Genomic DNA, 20,942 nt, shown 5'->3' with positions numbered 1-20,942 from the left:
CGCCTATTACAGTTTTGAAGGCCCTGGAGCACCAGGACAATGGAAATGCCCACAAAGTGACCCCACGTGGCACTGACAGCACGTGGCACTGACGACACGTGGCACTGACAGATGGCACTGGAGGCAGATGGCACTGGAGGCAGATGGGGCTGACAGATGGGGCTGGCAGATGGGGCTGGCAGATGGGGCTGGCAGATGTCGCTGGCAGATGTCGCTGACAGATGGCACTGGGGCTGGCACTGGCAGATGGTGCTGGCTATTTGCTCTGGCTAATTGCTCTGGCAAATGGGGCTGGCAGATGGCACTGGCGCTGGCAGATGGCACTGGCAGGTGGCACTGGCGGCACTGGGGCTGACGGCACTGGGGCTGACGGATGGCACTGGCGCTGGCAGGTGGCACTGGCACGTGGCACTGGCGGCACTGGGGCTGACGGCACTGGGGCTGACGGATGGCACTGGCAGGTGGCGCTGGCAGGTGGCACTGGCGGCACTGGTGGCAGGTGGCACTGGCGGCACTGGGGCTGACGGATGGCACTGGCAGGTGGCACTGGCAGGTGGCACTGGCAGGTGGCACTGGCAGGTGGCACTGGGGCTGACGGCACTGGGGCTGACGGATGGCACTGGCGCTGGCAGGTGGCACTGGTGCTGGCAGGTGGCACTGGCGGCACTGGGGCTGACGGCACTGGGACTGACGGATGGCACTGGGGCTGACGGATGGCACTGGGGCTGACGGCACTGGGGCTGACGGCACTGGGGCTGACGGCAGGCACTGGCGCTGGCAGGTGGCGGCACTGGCACTACTGGCAGATGGCACTGGGCTGACAGATGGCACTGGCACTGGGGCTGACAGATGGCACTGGGGCTGACAGATGGCACTGGCACTGGGGCTGACAGATGGCACTGGGGCTGACTTACAGATCGCTCTCCCTCCTCACACGCTGTCTCTGTGTGAGGAGGGAGAGACACGGCAATGGGAGATGATCTCATATGTTTACATATGAGATCATCTCCCATTGGCAGCTGCGATCTCGCTGTGAACGGCCGCTTTGATTGGCCGTTCACGGCGATCTGTATTTGCCTGTCTCCGGGAGACACGGCGAATACAAAACTTCCGCGATGCACGCCCCCGGCGGCGCGCATTGCGGAAGTAAACACAAGGCCGTCCAGGGACGGCCAGGCGAAGGAACCCGCCTGCTCTAAGGCCGTCATTCGGCTATAGGGCGGGTGGGAGGTGGTTAAAGTATGTTAGTTGTTGTAATTATGTTTCTGGTTACAGTTTGTATTGTTAGGGTAATATTGTGCTATACATATTCTGTATTCTTTATCAAATAAACAGTTGTTATTCTGGTTTACTCCAAAACTGGCATTGCCTAGTTCTTGGGGTAGCTATAGCCAGATTCATTGGTCTCATGTTCCAGAGCTTAGGAAGCAGCTTCTTGGCAGAGATACCCAGTCAGGGTGTCCAGGGTATGTCACATAACTCTAAGCTGGTAGCCGGAAAAGGCTTATAAAGCGCACCTAAGGAGATTTTTAAATATCTAAGTTTGTCACCATTTCACAAGTGTGCGCAATTTTAAAGTGTGACATGTTTGGTATCTACCAAAAATGTGAGTATTATATTGCCTCTGTATGTATGTATGTATGTATGTATGTATGTATGTATGTATATGTGTGTTAGTGTGTAAAATTGCGAAAAAGTGCTGCACAAATACTGTGTGACATACAAATTTGCAAAACCCCCCATTTTATTCTCTAGGTCAGTGATAACGAACCTTGGTACCCCAGATGTTTTGGAACTACATTTCCCATGATGGTCATACATTCTGCAGTGTAGTTGAGCATCATGGTAAATGTAGTTCCAAAACATCTGGGGTGTCAAGGTTTACCATCACTGCTCTAGGGCATCTTCTACAAAAATATATAAATGTTTGGGTGTTCCAAGTCATTTTCTAGCAAAAATATAGACTGTTTTACTTGTAAACAAAAAGTGTCAGAATAAGGAGAGAAGAAGCTGTGCGGACCAGTCTAGCAGGATCCTGCAAGAGTGGAGGATCAGGCAAGAAGTGCTTTTTCCAGTCCAATAGACCTAAAGGAGTATGTACTCCTTGCAGTGAGGGGCAGCAAGGAGATTAGCTTAAAAGGGTTCTTTAGGTACGAATGGGATTTTTGCATGCCTGCTCAGAAGAAGAGGCCATCTGGCCAAGAGACTTTGCAGCAACTCCAAGTGGGATACACAACAGGGATCTGGCAAGAGTGTGCACATGTGTGTTTAAGACTTTGGGTGTGTGCTAAAGGTGAGGAGGGGGGTAAGTCAAAAGAAACACTGGAATGTTTGAAGTCACAAAGGTTTGGTGGTTACTCGGACTCAGTCAGTCAATGCTTTATATGCCACAGGATGTGTGTAATTCACATAGGTCAGTAATTACACACGTAAGAGGAAAGAAAGTATTACTGAAATGAAGAGAGCACAACATGTTACAGGCAGAAGAGTCTGAAATATGAATTTTTTCTGGATCAAAAACGCAGGGAAGTAGGTTATAGGGTTTTCAATGGCATAATTCACACCAGTGCTTGCAGTTCCACAAAAAAAAAGTAGAACATGCTGCATTTTGAATGTACTGGAACGCTGTAAAACGCTTTAGAAATGCACCAAAACCCACTGGAAATGCATGTCCTTATTTAAATTTAAGAAAAAAGAGGGGGGAAAAAATGCACTAGACTGCATCAAAAACGCACCAAATGCGCATAAAAACCACTGGAACGGATCTGGACTGCATTTCTATGGTATGAACTGGCCCTAAATCAGATACTTGCAAATGTTCTTAGAGAGTCCAAACTTAATGAAGAAGGCAGCCTCTACTCTATCCTAATAATTATTGAGTTTGCACAACGTGTTCCACTGTGGGGTGGGCTGAGGGTATTTATAAACACTGGCAAAGTTGAGGTCTGGAAGCATTACACCTCTACAAGCTTTTAATTTTTTTTTTTTACACTTTAACTAGATGCTGACCGCCGGCCGTCAAATGGCGGCGCACCTATTGTGGCGGGAGGGCGTCGCATGCACGTCGGTGGCGGCGTGTTCCCTTGGCTGGCTGTTTACCCACATGATCAGCTGTGATCCTTTCACAGCCGATCACTAAATGTAAACAAACCGCGGTAACGAGATGTTACCGGGTTCTCCTCCTCACACACCGATCGTGTGTGAGGAGGAGATTGCGGTAACATCTCGTTACTGCTTACAGTACACATCAAGCACACCGATTGCCCCCCCCCAATAAAGAGGACCTATCACCACCCATCATAGTACCTGTCACTCACAGTCCATCAGAGTACCTGAGTACCTGTCACAGCCAATCCGAGGACCTGTCACAGTCCATCTGAGTACCCGAGTACCTGTCACAGCCCATCAAAGTACCTGTCACAGCCCATCTGAGTACCAGAGTACCTGTCACAGCCCATCAGAGTACCAGAGTACCTGTCACAGCCCATCAGAGTACCAGAGTACCTGTCACAGCCCATCAGAGTACCAGAGTACCTGTCACAGCCCATCAGAGTACCAGAGTACCTGTCACAGCCCATCAGAGTACCAGAGTACCTGTCACAGCCCATCAGAGTACCAGAGTACCTGTCACAGCCCATCAGAGTACCAGAGTACCTGTCACAGCCCATCAGAGTACCAGAGTACCTGTCACAGCCCATCAGAGTACCAGAGTACCTGTCACAGCCCATCAGAGTACCAGAGTACCTGTCACAGCCCATCAGAGTACCCGAGTACCTGTCACAGCCCATCAAAGTACCTGTCACAGCCCATCAGAGTACCCGAGTACCTGTCACAGCCCATCAGAGTACCCGAGTACCTGTCACAGCCCATCAGAGTACCCGAGTACCTGTCACAGCCCATCAGAGTACCCGAGTACCTGTCACAGCCCATCAGAGTACCCGAGTACCTGTCACAGCCCATCAGAGTACCCGAGTACCTGTCACAGCCCATCAGAGTACCCGAGTACCTGTCACAGCCCATCAGAGTACCCGAGTACCTGTCACAGCCCATTAGAGTACCCGAGTACCTGTCACAGCCCATCAGAGTACCCGAGTACCTGTCACAGCCCATCAGAGTACCCGAGTACCTGTCACAGCCCATCAGAGTACCCGAGTACCTGTCACAGCCCATCAGAGTACCCGAGTACCTGTCACAGCCCATCAGAGTACCCGAGTACCTGTCACCAGGCCATCAGAGTACCCGAGTACCTGTCACAGTCCATATGAGTACCCGAGTACCTATCACCGCCCTTCAGAGTACCCAAATACCAGTCACCGGGCCATCAGAAAACCTGTCACCAGGCCATCAGAGAACCCGAGTACCTGTCACCAGGCCATCAGAGTACCCCAGTACCTGTCACCAGGCCATCAGAGTACCCGTCACAAGGCCATCAGAGTACTCAAGTACCTGTCACCAGCCCATCAGAGAACCTGTCACCAGGCCATCAGAGTACCAGAGTACCTGTCACCAGGCCATCAGAGTACCCAAGTACTTGTCACCAGGCCATCAGAGTACCAGAGTACCTGTCACCAGCCCATCAGAGTACCTATCTGCAGCCCATCAGAGTACCCGATTACCTATTTGCAGCCCATGCCTCATAGAATATACGTTGGGGTGTTTGCTTTCCAAAATGGGGTAATTTTGTGGGTAATTCCATTGTCCTGGTGCTCCAGGACCTTCAAAACTGTGATCGGTAGGAATGAAATTATTTTGAATAATCAATGAAATGATTTTTTTCCACATTTTCCAAAAACTTCTGGAAAAAAATGAACCATTCAAAAGACTCATTATGCCTCACAGATTATACGTTGGGGTGTTAGCTTTCGAAATGGGGTCATTTTATGGGCAATTCCATTGTCCTGGTACTCCAGGGCCTTCAAAAGTGTAATAGGTGGCTGTGAAATGAGATGTGTCATTTTTGCTAGTAGAACGTCTGAAAGTGCCACTTCGATGTTTGTGCTCTGTATATGGCCATGCTGTGTAAAAGTCTCACACATGTGGTATCGCCGTACTCGGGAAGAGCAGCAGAATGTATTTTGGGGTGTAATTTGTTGTATGCATATGCTGTGTGTGAGAAATAACATGACAATTTTGTAAAAAAAAAAATAATAATAATAAAAAAAAAAAATCTTAAATTTGCAAAGAATTGTGGGGAAAAAAATCACAACTTAAAAAAACTCACCATGCTACTTAATACCTTGGAATGTCTACTTTCTAAAAAGGGGTCATTTGGGGGGTATTTGTATTTTCAAGAAATGAGATACACCTGATGTACTGAAGGCCTGATTAGATGTGATTTTCAGTGATTGGCACCATAGATTGTAGACTCTATAACTTTCACAAAGACCAAATAATATATACTAATGTGGGTTATTTTTACCAAAGATATGTAGCAGTATAAATTTTGGCCAAAATTTATGAAGAAAAATTACTAATTAGCAAAATTTTATGACAGAAACAAAGAAAAAGGCATTTTTTTCACAAAATTTACGTTTTATTTTATTTATAGCACAAAAAATAAAAAACCCACTAGTGATTAAATACCACTAAAAGAAAGCTCTATTTGTGTGGAAAAAAGGACGCAAGTTTCATATGGGTACAGTGTTGCATGACTGAGTAATTGTCATTCAAACTGAGAGCGCTGAAAGCTGAAAATTGGTCTGGTCAGGAAGGGGGTGTAAGTGCACTGTATTGAGGTGGTTAATAGCTTAATTAGGTACAAACTGGTTGCCAAATGACTTGGAAAAAAAAAAATTTGGATTTTTCACATTCATCAAAAAAATCCTTTTCTCTGCATTGTTTGGAGGACACAACTTTGCTCTAGATCATCGCCTACTATGTATCCTGCCACATGGCGGAGTAGGAAACTAGGTATAATTAAAAGAGAAAAGGCAGCCCACATGCAATCTCTTCTGGTAGCTAACCCCCCAGGACACACACACTGTGGAACAAATCAAAAGACTTATTACATTACATTACCATGAAGAATTCTCTTTTAGCTTCTCATCAATGTCTGCAAGGATCTGCTGACACTCCAGATGTCCTGGAAACATATCCAATGTAGAATCCAACAAGGCAAAGCTTAGCTGATCTTCACCAGCAGATTCCATACTGTCACCTGCAAGGATAAAAGCAAATTAACAGAAGGAATGTTTTATTGAAATAACAAAAAACAGTACACGTGTGAACATTGTATTGACATTACAAAGGGTATCTTGTCAACAGTGCCAATCTAGGCAATTACGGTAATTCTTTTAGATACAAAGCATTAGATTGACCTCTTCTCTATTCAATATCCAGCACAATTATCAACTTCTCATTTACCTGAATTTACCAACAGTGGGAGTATGAAAGCATCCAAGGGTAGTTTCCACCCACCAATCTTGTGCTCCCACTGAGAAGTAGTCCAATGAACTCTAACTAAGAAGAGGGAAGGGGGAGGGGGGGACATAATATCAGATCTATAGAGCACAAGTGTCTCCAGAGGCGACACCAATAGATAGGGGCAAGCTACAGGTGCCCCCCCCCCCCCCATTTATCCTCGGGATAATCTATATTTGTTTGAGCAAGATAAGATAACTTAAAATGTGAGGTGCCTGGCCTGCACCCAGGCCACCCATATTTTTTCAAATTTTTGAGGGCAATTCTGACCCATGTAGGTAAGTTTATACAAGGGCAAAACTGCATTAATAAGCATCTTCCACGGTGAGAGCTGAGGAGGGTCCGGGAGCTTTTCATTTGGTCAGAATCGATTTTTTGGCATAATAGGCAGCGTAGAAAACAAATCGACAGGAGGTGGTGTTCAAGTTGTCAGTGATACCCAAAATAAACACAAGAGGGTCTCTCTCCAAGGAAACAGCCGCCACTGCATTCACATCTGCAACCAACTCCTGCCAGAAAGACCGAACATGGGGGCACTCCCACACCATATGAATGAATGTTCCCACCCACTGTCTACATTTGGGGCAAGTATTTGTCACTCCCGTATAGATTCTAGAAAGTCTAGCGGGGGTATAGTATACTCTATGTAAAAATTTATGCTGAACAAAGCGGTCCCTGGCCGATATCATAAGTGGAATGCATTGCTGTAAGCCCTCGGTCCAATCCTCCTCTGTCAGAGCAGGAATATCCCTCCGCCACACCTCAAATAGCAGAGTTGTACTCTCCGCTGCTTTGCACATAAGTCTTAAGTATATAGAAGATAGTGTACGGTCGATCTCATTTGCTATCAGAAGGGATTCAACTGAGTGCACAGCAAGGACCACTCCATCAGGGAACTGTTCCTTAATGGCATGCCTAAGCTGCATATACCTAAAGTACATCCATGGTGGCAGATTAAATTGCCGTTTAAGCTCTGCAAAGGGAAGAATGCTCCCTCCTGACATGATTTGTTTCAATGTAGTAATTTGGAATCTAGCCTAAACTTGGGGATTGGGTATGGACCTGAGATGAGACAGAGAGGGATTGCCCTAAAGCGGAGTGTGGGGAGAAATGGTATTCGTCTAGCTAAGGTGAGTAACCTGCTTCCAGGCCATTAGAGCTGTCTTCATGGGAGTGGTCACCTGGGGGTCGCTCTTGGGTCTGCGATACACACGATTGCTGAGTTCAGAGTATGAACCCAAGATGGCCGTTTCTAGATTTACTGCCGGGTTGGAAATGACTTGGGTGAACCACCACTGCACAGTAACCAGCTGTGCAGCCCAGTAATACTTCCTAAAGTTAGGGAGGGATAGACCTCCTTCAGTCAAAGAAAGCTGTAGCTTGGCCTTATCCACCCGGGGGACTGAACCCACCCAGATAAATGAGATTGTCTGGTCAAGTTTATTAAAGAAGGAAACTGGGATAGAAACCGGTGAATGCCGGAAAACATACAAAAAGTTTGGAAGAAAGCTACTGGGGTAAGTGAGAGATTCTTCCAAACTTTACATTTACTAATAAATTGCTGAGGGAAAGGGTAAACATTATCCTCCAGATACAGCATAGGGTCTCTGCAGATGTGTGTTCCTAGGTATTTAAATTGGGACACTTGTTGTAAAGGAGTACGTGATTCCACTAGCTGATCCCCTCCCGACATCGAGGTGAAGAGTGACTTATCCCAGTTCACCTTTACCCCTGAGAAGAATCTAAACCGATCAATAAATGGCCAGGGCCGCTTGAAGAGAGCTTTGAGCATCATGCAGATACAGCAGCATATCGTCTGCATACAGATACACCTTCATTACCAGGGGGGGGGGAAATGAGATGTCTTGAACCTCCTCAGAAGTCCTCAGAAGCTCCGCCAACGGCTCAATCGCCAATGCGAAAAGAGCCCGGGGAGAGAGGACATCCCTGCCTGGTGCCTCGGTGGAGTGGGAAAGGTGCTGAGAGCGTACCATTTGTCCGCACTCTGGCCGTGGGGGCTGCATAGAGCTTTTGCAGCCAGGAAATAAAATTAGGACCAAAACCAAATTTTTGGAGGACTAGCCGGATAAAAGAAAAAATTAACCAATAAAATACATTCTGACAAAGTATCTTGCTACATCAACAAAAGGTTATAAGGCTTGACTGGCAATTCTCACATAACAATATAGCTTCACTTTACAAAAAAATTACTTATTTGAATTTTAGATTCTACCTCATCCCTCTATCCACTCTATGATCATCTTCTGATCAGTATACTTCATTCATACTTCATTCAATTGAACCAGTTTAAAGAAATCCAGAGCTGTATGCAATATAAAATCAAATATAGTATTTAGATATTAGGTAAGTAAACCTAACAACATCTACCCAAAAGGGAGTTTCTAATGCATTAAATATGCCTGTATATAACTGGAATGTATCATGAACTCCACTAGCAGTGTCGCTAACTGCCCAGTATACTGTTATCCCGAGATACATCCATAGGGAGTACAAGTACCATGTCCTAGAATTATCCTGCATTCATATTCTAGTGGCAAGCACAGTGTAAAAATAGCAACATTTTCAGCACAAAGCTACAAATTGCTGTGTCAAGTAGACATTTTAAGTACATAACTGATTACATCATGTTGGTTGTGTATTCCTCTCAACACTCTCCTCCAGCAGGAAAAAAATAAATAAAAAATTTGTAAACATGACAGCTTAGTTTGCATATATGTATTACTCTTAGACATCGATGTCATTTTTTCAGTTAACTTGTCAAAACAATTTATTTGCTTCCCTCAGATTTGCATGATCTAGTTAGCCTATGAAAATCAAACTGCGTTCATTCCGTTTGGCAAATCATCACTTCAAATAGCCAATAATAGTACTTCCAGAATCACAACTAGATTAGCTGTGTGACTGGGATATGAAGCAGTTAGAAAAGTACTGCATAAATAAATGGAGTAGTAAAATACACACTATATAGATTTAATTGCGGTGTATGATATTCTTTTTTTTTCTGATAAGAACCTACTAGCCCCTACTACTTACGTCCAAACACAATAAAAGTCAGTATCACTACCTGAAAAAAAATATATATGGTCAGTGTACAACTTGTTCCCAAACATAACAATGGGTATGTAGACCTAATAATTAAATATAGTCATAGGTACAGACATCCCAGAATAGCAGATCATTCCAGAAAATACTGTATATTTTTTTGGAATACTGTATACACACACAAACATTTATATATATTTATTTAGTTTAGGCTGTACAAATTGAAGAGAATCAGGAAAGGACCTGCTACAAATTGGGGAGTATTGAGAATTGGTAAAGGATCTGCTATAGATTGAGGAGTGCGATGAGATGATTGGTCAGGGTCAATAGGGCATCATCTGCAAAGAGGTTAGGCTTATACTCATTGCCTGCATAAGGCATTCCTGAGATATTACGGTCAGCCCAGAGTGCCACTGCCAGAGGTTCCAGCGGCAGGATGAAGAGAGCAGGAGACGGGGGCATCCATGTCTCATGTCCCAGAAAATCGAAAAGTGGGATGAGAAGAACCCTGCATATTTTACCAAAGCAGAAGGGGTCAAATACAGGGCCTGGATCCAGACTAAGATGGCTTCCCCAAACCCCCAGCGAGACAGTACAAAGTGCAAATATTCCCATGACAGGGAGTCAAAAGCTTAGTAGAGGTCCAAAGAGAGTAGGAACCCAGGAATTTTTTTACTGATGTAGGAGGTGTATGAGGTGACCACTTTGCGGACATTGTCCTGAAATTTTAATTAAATAATTTCTTCTTATCCGACAGTGTGTGGGCTCCATCGGACTGTTTCCGTCGGAGTATCCGACGGACCAAGTTTTCCAGCTGGGCTATAAAATTTTCCAACAACATGATCCGATCGGACTTTGTCCGATTGTGTGTAGAGAATTCCGATTGGACAAAGTGCCACGCATGCTCAGATCAAATTCATAGACCAAAGCTATTGGCTACTAGCCTGAACGTAGTCCCATCCTAACGAAATAACGTCATCACGTTAAGTACGATCGGATTTTCTGACAACTTTGTCCGACTGTGTGTATGCAACAGTTTCGGACAAAATCCGACGGATTTGGTTATCAGAATGTCCAACCGTGTGTACAAGGGCTTACTGTGTTTTTTTGCCCCCTTTAAAAATCCTCTCTGAGCTCCCTAACCTCTCATTCCCCTCTCATTTCCATTTGTTTGGAATGAGCAGCGGACATTAGTTCAGGTCATGTACAGTGGGGAGAACAAGTATTTGATACACTGACGATTTTGCAGGTTTTCCTACTTACAAAGCATGTAGAGGTCTGTAATTTTATCATAGGTCACGTTCAACTGTGAGAGACGGAATCCAAAACAAAAATCCATGTATGCTTTTTAAATAATTAATTTGTATTTTATTGCATGAGATAAGTATGTGATCACCTACTAACTAGTAAGAATTCTGGCACTCACAGACATGTTATTTTTTCTTTAAGAAGCCCTCCTGTTCTCCACACATTACTTGTATTACCTGCACCTGTTTGAACTCTTTGCCTGTATAAAAGACACCTGTCCACACACTCAGACTCCAACCCCTCCATAATGGCCAAGATCAGAGAGCTGTGTAAGGACATCAGGGATAAAATTGTAGGCCTGCACAAGGCTGGGATGGTCTACAGGACAATGGGCAAGCAGCTTGGTGAGAAGGCAAAAACTGTTGGTGCAATTATTAGAAAATGGAAGAAGTTTAAGATGACGGTCAATCTCCCTCGGTCTGGGGCTCCATGCAAGATCTCACCTCGTGGGACATCAATGATCTTGAGGAAGGTGAGGGATCAGCCCAAAACTACATGGCAGGACCTGGTCAATGACCTGAAGAGCTGGGACCAGAGTCTCAAAGAAAACCATTAGTAACACACTACACCATCATGGATTGAAATCCTGCAGCACATATAAGGTCCCCCTGCTCAAGCCAGCTCATGTTCAGGCCTGTCTGAAGTTTGCCAATGACCATCTGGATGGTCCAGAGGAGGAATGGGAGAAGGTCATGTGGTCTGACGAGACAAAAATAGAAATTTTTGGTCTAAACTCCACTTGCCGTGTTTGGAGGAAGAAGGATGAGTACAACCCCAAGAACACCATCCCAACCGTGAAGCATGGGGGTGGAAACATCATTCTTTGGGTCTGCTTTTCTGCAAAGGTGAAAGGACAACTGCGTCGTATTGAGGAGAGGATGGATGGGGCCATGTATTGCAAGATTGTGGCTAACAACCTCCTTCTTTCAGTAAGAGCATTGAAGATTGGTCATGGCTGGGTCTTCCAGCATAACGACCCGAAACACACAGCCAGGGCAACTAAGGAGTGGCTCCGTAAGAAGCATCTCAAGGTCCTGGAGTGGCCTAGCCAGTTTCCAGACCTGAACTCAATAGAAAATCTTTGGCGGGAGCTGAAAGTCTGTATTGCCCAGCAACAGCTGAAACACATCTGACATCTGAAAGATCTGGCAAAGGTCTGTATGGAAAAGTGGGCCAAAATCCCTGCTGCTGTGTGTACAAACTTGGTCAAGAACTACAGGTAACGTATGATCTCTGTAATTGCAAACAAAGGTTTCTGTACCAAATATTACATTCTGCTTTTCTGATGTATCAAATACTTATGTCATGCAATAAAATGCAAATTAATTACAAAAAAAAAAAAAATCATACAATGCGATTTTTGTTTTAGGATTCCGTCTCTCACAGTTGAGTGCCTATGATAAAAAATTACAGACCTCTACATGCTTTGTTAGTAGGAAAACCTGCAAAATCAGCAGTGTATCAAATACTTGTTCTCCCCACTGTGTACCACGCTATACACTGGAGCTGCACGAATAATCATCAAGAATTGTTATCGTGATTTTTTCCCATTGTGATCTTGACAAAGGGTTTCCCGATCTTTGGTATGCAGAGAATTTTCTCTCCACTCTCTGCCCTCAAAAGTCAAAGTCTGGGCAGTCTGCCAAGTTTTAAAACATTCTATCAGTGGAATGTGAAGTCTAAACATTGTATCAATTTGTCTTTTACATCAAAGTAATAGACTTCAGTATGTAAATTATGAACGTTTAACCACTTGAACACTAAACCTTTTTCTGACATTTGTTGTTTTCAAGTTAAAATATTTTTTTTTTTTGCTAGAAAATAACTTAGAACCCCCAAACACACACACATATATATATATATATATATATATATATATATATATATATATATATATATATATATATATATATATATATATATATATATATGACTAAAATAGTGGTTGTTGCAATATTTTATCTCACACTGTATTTGCGCAGCGGCCTTTCAAATGTAATTTTTTGGAAAAAAAAAAAAAAAAAAAAAAAAAAAAAAAAAAACTAACCAGTAAAGCGAGCCCAAATTTTTTTGGTATAATGTGAAAGATTTTACGCCGCGAGAATCGTGATCTTTATTGTAAGCAAAAAAAACCTAGTTAGACTTACCGGTAACGGTACTTCTACGAGTCTTTCAGGACAGCACCTGGAGAGAGCGCAGCTCCACCCACTTTCCCAGGAAACACTGCAGATCACTTTAAAAGACCGGACACTTCCACCATGGCCTCAGTTGTTCATAGAGTACCTCCGCCATGCTGAAATTAAATAAGCAGAAAACATAGCAATAACACCACATTTATCAAACACAATATAGGGTGGGTCATCGGCGCTGTCCTGAAAGACTCGTAGAAATACCGTTACCGGTAAGTCTAACTAGGGTTTTTCTCCCTTCGTCTTTCAGGACAGCACCTGGAGATGATAAGAGAGTACTTACTCTAGGGAGGGACCACCGCCTGCAGAACCTTTCTGCCAAAGGCCTGGTCTGAAGCTGAGAGCAGGTCCAACCTGTAGTGGCGTGTGAAGGTGGTGAAGCTTGTCCACGTAGCCGCTTTACAGATTCGATTCGGAGAGGCTCCTGCTTTTTCCGCCCAGGAAGTTGCTACTGCCCGAGTAGAATGAGCGACAACCCCTGCGGGGGGTTCCACCCCTGATGCACTATAGGTCTCCCTAATAGCCATTCGTAGCCACCTAGCTATAGTATTTTTGGACGCACTATAGCCCTTCCGTGGTCCTGAGAACGCTATGAAAAGGGAGTTTGACTTCCTAAACTCACTTGTGATCTCTAGATAGTGTAACAGACACCTTCTAACATCTAGGGTATGGAAAGATTTCTCTGTAGCGTTTGCAGGTGAAGGACAAAAGGTGGGTAGAACTGTTTCTTGCGTCCTATGGAAGGCTGTTGAGACCTTTGGAAGGAAGCCCGGGTCAGTTTTAAGAACAACCCGGTCCGGGAATATGCAACAGAAGGGCTCCACTATTGATAGGGCCTGTAGTTCACTTACTCTTCTAGCAGACGTAATGGCCACTAAAAGGACCAACTTAAGCGACCACAACCTGAGAGTCGCTGCTGCTGGGGGTTCAAAAGGTTCCTTTGTCAATGCCCGTAGAACCAAGGACAGGTCCCATTTAGGGAAGAACTTAAATGGTACGGGCCTAGCTCTGGCCAGAGCTTTAAAAAATCTAATAATAAGGTGTTCTTGAGATAAACGTCTCTCAAGGAAAACTGATAAAGCAGCCACCTGTGTCTTTAGGGTACTGGCTGCCAACCCTAGTTCCATGCCCTCATTGAGAAATTCAAGAACTGAAGAAATCTCCTGGGGAGGGAATTCCTTTGACAGGCACCAGGAGTTAAACCGTTTCCATGTTTTGAAATAAATTGCCCTAGTAGTATCTTTTCTACTTCCTAGGAGGGTTGTGACTAACTTATCAGATAACCCTTTTCTCTTCAAAATTTGCTCCTCAGTAACCACCCGGTCAAATTGAGTTGCCCGATGTTCGGATGCTGAAGAGGTCCCTGGGTTAGGAGATCGTTTCGAAGCGGAAGAACCCAGTGGGGTCCCACCGCCATCCTCTGTATGGTAGCAAACCATGACCTTTTGGGCCAGAAGGGGGCCACTAGGATTAGACTCGTGGATTCCCCCTGCAATTTCTTTAGAACCAGAGGGATCAATTGAAAGGGGGGAAAAGCGTAGCACAGGTGGAAATCCCACGGGTGTGCTAGGGCATCGAGTCCGCTTGCCTGATCTTGTCTGTTTAAAGAGAAGAAGGCCCTCACCTTGTTGTTGCTTCGTGACGCAAAAAGGTCTATCTGAGGTAGGCCCCATCTCACAGTCAGCTCTTGAAAAACTTTGTGGTTCAGACTCCATTCTGATTCCCGAACTTTTTCCCTGCTCAGAAAATCTGCTACCACATTTAGGTCCCCTTTGAGGTGCACTGCTGATATGGACCTCAGGTTGCCCTCTGCCCATGACAGAATCTGGCTGGCCAAGGATAGCAGCACCTTGCTCCTTGTGCCCCCCTGCCTTGTTATATATGATACAGCTGTGGCGTTGTCGGAGAGGATCTGGACATGGAGTCTCTGAACCACTCTCCTGAAGGCCCATAGCCCAAGCAGAATAGCCCTGAGTTCCCTCCAGTTGGAGGACCTCCTGGACTCCCTGACTGTCCAGTTCCCCTGGGCCATCTGCCCTTCTAGGTGGGCGCCCCACCCCCAGGAGCTTGCATCTGTAGTCAGCCTCAGGTCTACTGGGAAACACCAGAGTAGACCTTTGTCCAGATTTGAGTGATCCCTCCACCACCAGAGTTTTCTCTGGACCTGAGGGGGCATCTTGAATTGTTCCTCCAGGGAGTCCCCGTAGGACCAATTTGACAGAATTGCCTGTTGGAGCTCCCTTGCATGCAAGCGTGCCCACTGTACCGTGGGAATGGATGATGTGAGGAGGCCCAATACAGACATGGCTGTCCTGACAGAGATAGGCAGGTTTGTCTGGGTCCTCTTCACAGCACTCATGACCTTTTCTACTGGTAGAAAAATCCTTTCCTGCCTGGAGTCGATGGTGTACCCCAGGAATTTTATCGACTGGGATGCAACCATGCTTGATTTTTTCCCTGTTTATTAGCCATCCGAGGCCCTCTAAGTGTCTTACTGTTCTCCCCAGGTCCCTCTCCAAAACTGTTTTGTATTGGCAAAGATTAGATATATAGATATACCTTCTACCCTGAGGGGGGCTAGGGCCTCTGCTACGATCTTGGAAAAAATCCTTGGGGATGAGGACAGGCCGAACGGGAGAGCTCTGAACTGGAGATGTATCACCGAGCCTCCTGTCCTGAGTGCAAACCTCAGATACTTCTGTGAAGCTATGGCCATGGGCACATGGAGATAAGCATCTCTTAAGTCTATGGACGCCATGAAACAATTTGGCATCAAAAGACTCTTTACTGAGAAGATTGTGTCCATCCTGAATCTTTTGTATTTGATTGATTTGTTTAAAACCTTCAAATTCAGGATCAGTCTGAATTTGCCCGATGGTTTTTTTACAAGAAAAATGTGTGAGTAACAGCCCAATCCCCTCTCCTCGGGGGGAACATCCATGATCACTTTTTGCTGCATCAGTTCCCCCAGAATAGAGATCATGGCTACAGACTTCTCTGGGTCCTGAGGAGCCTGGGTTACGTAAAACCGTGCGGGAGGGGAGTGATCGAATTCCAGTCTGTAACCCCTTTATATTATACTGAGGATAAACAGACTGTCCGTCACTGACTTCCACTGCGGAAGGAAGGCCTGTAACCTCCCTCCCACAGCTGGAAGACTGTCACTGGTTTTTTGGGGTCGGAGTAGGGGGACGGAATAACACTCCCGACTTGCCCCTTCCCCTCTGAGGCTTCCAGGGTCTCCTAAATCCTGACTCTTTGGTCTCAGAGGTTTTTCGAAAAGCACGAAAATTCTTTGTGCTTTGGGGAATCACCTTCTTTTTAGGAGGAAAACCCTTCTTTTTGTCAGCCGTTCTATCCAGAATGGCTTCGAGGTCAGGGCCGAATACCAAGTCTCCCTCGAACGGAAGACCACATAACTTGGCTTTTAAAGCAGTATCTCCTGCCCATGTCTTAACCCATAAGGCCCTACGGGCTGAGATTATAAGGGCTGAGGACCTGGCTGACATTTTAATCGACTCTGCTGAGGCATCCGCCATGTACCCTACTGCCTTTAAGAGAACAGGCAAAGTATCAAGCAGATCCTTTCTAGGTGTCCCTGCCTCAATATGATCTTTTAGCTGTTCTAGCCAGTGTTCTAAATTTCTGGCTACTACAGTTGAAGCCATTGCTGGCTTGAGGTTTGCTAATGTTGAGTCCCAAGCCTTCCTTAGCAGGGAATCAGCTCTTTTGTCCATGGGATCCTTGAGGATACCCATGTCCTCGAACGCAAGATCCGTATTCCTTGAGACCTGGGAAAAGGCTGCGTCGAGCTTAGGTTTCTTGTTCCACACCTGTGAACAATCCTCCTCGAAGGGAAACCTGCGTTTTAGAGACCTAGAAAAGAAAGGAGGCCTCTCAGGATCTCTCCATTCTTTCTTGACAGTTTCGGACAGAAACTTATGCACAGGGAAAACTCTGCGTTTCACCTCGCCCAAACCCTGAAACATCTTGTCATGTAGTGACAGTTGGGCCTTATCCTCTGTGATATTTAGAGTCGTGTGGATATTTTTCAGTAAGTCATCCACCTCCTCCAAGGATAACTTATACCGGGACGAAGAATCGGAAGCCTCCTTTGCTTCCTCTGCCTCCTCCTCTGAAACAGAGGATAAAGCGTGCTTCTCCTCCTCCGAGTCACTGCCCCCCCTGGGTGTAGGTGCTGGTGGGTGAGAACGGGGCGCTGAGCTACGACCCGCAGCTGGGCGTCTGTCTAAATAAGACCGGAAAGATTCAAAAGTGTCTGATAATTCTTTCCTGAAAGAACTTAGTAACTCTCCCTGCTGAGCCGCAGGGGTAACGGAGGCTGCTTCTTCATTGACTAGGTCGCTTATGCAGGACCTGCATAGCACCTTAGTCCAAGAATCCTTTAGAACATTTCTACATGATGGGCACCTTCTCTTGCTAGGAGGGGACACATGCTTGGTCTTTTCCTTTACTTTCTGAAATATACCAAGAAAAAAAAAGATGCCAAACCTGAGTTATAAAACACCAAGTAGACACAAGAAGATATGCTGCCAAATAGAACAGATTTTAACTGACTTCACATTCTATTTGCTCCTCAGCCAGTGAATCCCCCCACAGACTCACTAAACAAACATTAAAAGCATTATTCCTAAATAACATTTCTAGGAAAACAATGCTGCAGGCTTCCCCAAGTCAGGAAGGGAGAAAAAACAAACAAGCTCTAACAGTAATGACAGAGACCGCTGCCTCTGCTTACCTGAGCCTGGCTGACAATTGTGGCTCCTGCTCCTGCCACCGCCCATTGATCCTCCTCCATCGTCAGAAAGGATCGAATGGCGTCTGGGCGCTCCATTTGTTTGAAATTTGTGCCTCCCGGAAGTGATGTCAGCCGAGGAGACCTGCCCCCTCTCCCTGCGTTCCAGCGGCTGGAACCGGAAGCCGCGTCGCGCCGACGAAAGTTCCGCCCCTGGCCGGAAATGACGCACTCGCCATCTGGACCCGGAAGGCATGAGCCTGACGAACGGCGCGAGATATGAATCTCGGCCGCGTACCAGACCCAGCCGCCGGTCTAAGGAAGGAGGAACCTCCACAGCCTGACCCCCCTGGGTATGAAGGAGAGCGGGCACCGAAGCGACCCCCGCGCGTGAAGGGAGGAAGCTTGGCCAGGTCTGTACCAACCGCGCAACAGTGGCATGCCTCAAACCCTCCCCACCTGGAGAGAGCGCAGCACCCCTTGGTTCCCTGCAGCGCTTCCACCATGGCCGGAGGAAACACTACAACTGAGGCCATGGTGGAAGTGTCCGGTCTTTTAAAGTGATCTGCAGTGTTTCCTGGGAAAGTGGGTGGAGCTGCACTCTCTCCAGGTGCTGTCCTGAAAGACGAAGGGAGAAAATTGTGATTCTCATTTTGGCCAGAAATGGTGTAGCTCTGCTATGCACTTTATCGGATATCTCTAATCCATCTTGGAAGCAAGCAAGAGAAGGTGGATACATTCCTCCATATAGTGGGAACATTAAGAACAGAAATAGCTTTCCTCTAACAGGAAGTCAAATCACAGCAAAAAAAAAAAAAAGGAAGCTGAAAGCAATAGAAAGAACGTTTCTGAGTTACCGCCCTTTCATGCAGGTGTCATCAGTTCAGTCATGTTATTCACTAAGAAAAAAACATGGTTAGATTTGTCAGTAACAGTATTTGAGAGAGGATTGGCTTCACCTTCAACAGGAAGCACATACCACAAAGATTAAAAATCCCCTCCCTTCCCCTCATTCTCAGTTGTTGTGAAAAAAGAACTTCTACAAATGTACACACAAGGAATTTTTAGGTAAAAATGCAACAATTTCTAAAGTCATCACTTTAAACCAAAAACATCTGGGTGGGAATATGGACGCTGTACTTGAAGGTTCTCGGATATACCGTTACCAGTAAGTGTAGCCATGGTTTTCCCAACTCAGCTTCCAGGACAACTAATTGAGAAGATTAACAAGTAAACATACCTTGGGTGAAGGGGTCAATGCCTGCAACACCTTCCTTCTGAAGGACAAGTCCTCACTGGTCAACATTTCCACATGGTAAGGGGGATGGACACGTATATTAGGTCTGAGGAAGCTGCACACCCCGATAAACTTTTTGAAGACACATTAGGAAGAATAATTAGGTCTATGTGTTTTTCTTTTGAATAATTACCAAATCTTGATGGATTTCTTTAATTGATTTTTACTATTCAGATGTAAGGCATTATGTGCCATGAAAGCTACTCTAAATAACGGCTTACCTGCAGGTATCTATAAACAGCTTAACCACATTTACTCACTTTTTCTATTACAACACCTTTTTTCACTTTTCACAATTCTTAGGACATTTAGTCCTTCTTTTGCCATTTTCTCTTTTGTTTACCTTATTCTTTCTTAAAGAATATTTTATTTCATTTTTTTGTGACGACGTTATTGATTTTTTGTTTGCATCCTTTCATCACCATTTTTTCACATTGATAAAAAATATTATTATTATGTGGCACATATAACATATTTGGTGCCTAGTCACTTTTTTTTCATGCACCAGTACACACATTTCATTCATTTTCCTCTTCACTCAAGCAATGATTGGTCACATTTTAAAGTGTATTATATAGTTTATAAATTGTAGCACAATTAGTGGTCATGATCTCATTAGATATATTTTACAATATACATTTAAAAGTATTTTTCTCTGCATGCTATCTTATTTCCCCCTTCCCTCTCCTCATATTTTCAGATGTCCACATAACTGATGATATAACTGATTTCATATAATGAATCCTAGGTGTTACCGCCCTTTTCTCTCCACCTGAGGGATCTGCTTTGCACCGTGACCGCTTGTAGGCTCTCTAGGGGTCCCTTTTGCACATTCTTGGGGGGGGTATTCATGGACACGGTTGACAGTGCAGCGAATTCTGGGATCACCTTTGAGATGGATGGTTTAAAGAAAGTTTCTGGTTTTAATGCAGCCTTTTGATGGAAAGGGTAAATGCTGTTCCTTGGTAGATATTTATATCAATTGATTAAATGTTGTTTAATATTAAAAATTATCCATTTGCTGTATTAACAGAAATATGAGAACCCCCTAAAGAAGACCACTACTTGTTCTGGGTTGAAATGCATTGGGGTATATCCAAACACCAAATGGTTCTTCAAGTTATAAATATGGGAATTTACTGTCAAAATATTTGATCAAAGTAGAGACGTATTATGTGAAAGATTTTTTCAATATTTGTATTTTTGCAAATACCAGAGCTCATGTTTTACCGTATATACTCGAGTATAGGTCGATCCGAATATAAGCCGAGGCCCCTAATTTACCACAAAAAAAAATGGGAAAACTTATTGACTCGTGTATAAGCCGAGGGTGAGACATGCCTGTCCATCCCTGTGTGTCCGTCCATCCCTGTGTGTCCAGCCCTGTGTGTCCAGCCTACCTGTGTCCCGAGCCTGTGTGCTTCTGCACATACGGCGGCCATGCCAGGATCGCCGCACCTCTTCTCGTCTGACAGACGGCGGCCATTCCACTGTTCAAAAGCCGCGCCTCCGTCTGTGATAGGCGGAACACTCAATTTCCCAGCAGTCTGTGTTCCGCCTATCACGGACATCCTCTCATCCTTGTCCGTAGTATGAGGATGAGCGGATGTCCGTGATAGGCGGACCACTGACTGCTGGGAAATTGAGTGTTCCGCCTATCACAGACAGGGAGGCGCGGCTTTTGAATAGTTGAATGGCCGCCGTCTGTCTGCTCGACACGCTGATCGGGTAGACAGACGGCGGTGACTCGAGTATAAGCCGAGGGGGGCACTTTCAGCCTCAAAAAAGAGGCTGAAAATCTCGGCTTATACTCGAGTATATACGGTAACTATTTCTAGTTCTTTATGATGTACAATCATTCCATCACTCTTTGTTAATAAAACTCATATATTTTATGAAATTTTGTGCC

The 20,942-nt window shown here is 45.1% G+C and overlaps 2 protein-coding genes across 5 annotated transcripts in view; both read right to left on the bottom strand.

The window, feature by feature from the left end:
* The window catches only part of KIAA0825 (KIAA0825 ortholog), a 760,685-nt gene that overhangs the window by 713,369 nt on the left and 26,374 nt on the right, over nucleotides 1-20,942 (bottom strand). For all 4 annotated transcript variants that reach the window (XM_077462388.1, XM_077462390.1, XM_077462389.1 and 1 more), the window contains exon 2: nucleotides 6,019-6,157. In XM_077462388.1, the coding sequence (XP_077318514.1) occupies nucleotides 6,019-6,149 (131 nt within the window). In that variant the 5' untranslated portion in view covers nucleotides 6,150-6,157. The remainder of the gene's footprint in view (nucleotides 1-6,018; nucleotides 6,158-20,942) is intronic.
* Nucleotides 12,962-19,042, bottom strand: LOC143941247 (uncharacterized). Its single transcript, XM_077463289.1, has 5 exons — nucleotides 18,977-19,042; nucleotides 16,814-17,458; nucleotides 16,195-16,531; nucleotides 13,264-15,501; nucleotides 12,962-13,084 (listed from the first exon to the last, which is right to left on the bottom strand). The coding sequence occupies exons 1-4, from the start codon at nucleotides 19,040-19,042 to the stop codon at nucleotides 13,265-13,267; spliced, it is 3,285 nt and encodes a 1,094-aa protein (XP_077319415.1). The 3' UTR covers nucleotides 12,962-13,084; nucleotide 13,264.

Source organism: Lithobates pipiens, unplaced genomic scaffold, assembly GCF_037356315.1.
Source record: "Lithobates pipiens isolate NorthernLeopardFrog02 unplaced genomic scaffold, aLitPip1_a1.2 Scaffold_3, whole genome shotgun sequence".
Lineage (NCBI taxonomy): Eukaryota > Metazoa > Chordata > Amphibia > Anura > Ranidae > Lithobates > Lithobates pipiens.
Note: the sequence above shows the minus strand (reverse complement) of the source record. Positions and strands in the feature narration are given on the sequence as shown.

Coding starts and splice junctions, on each gene's coding strand:
- LOC143941247 (XM_077463289.1), bottom strand. CDS start 19,042: ATGTTGACCAGTGAGGACTTGTCCTTCAGAAGGAAGGTGTTGCAGGCA. Junction 17,459..18,976: donor CATTGACCCCTTCACCCAAG/GTATGTTTACTT, acceptor GGTATATTTCAG/AAAGTAAAGGAAAAGACCAA. Junction 15,502..16,194: donor GAAGCCTCAGAGGGGAAGGG/GCAAGTCGGGAG, acceptor AATACAAAACAG/TTTTGGAGAGGGACCTGGGG.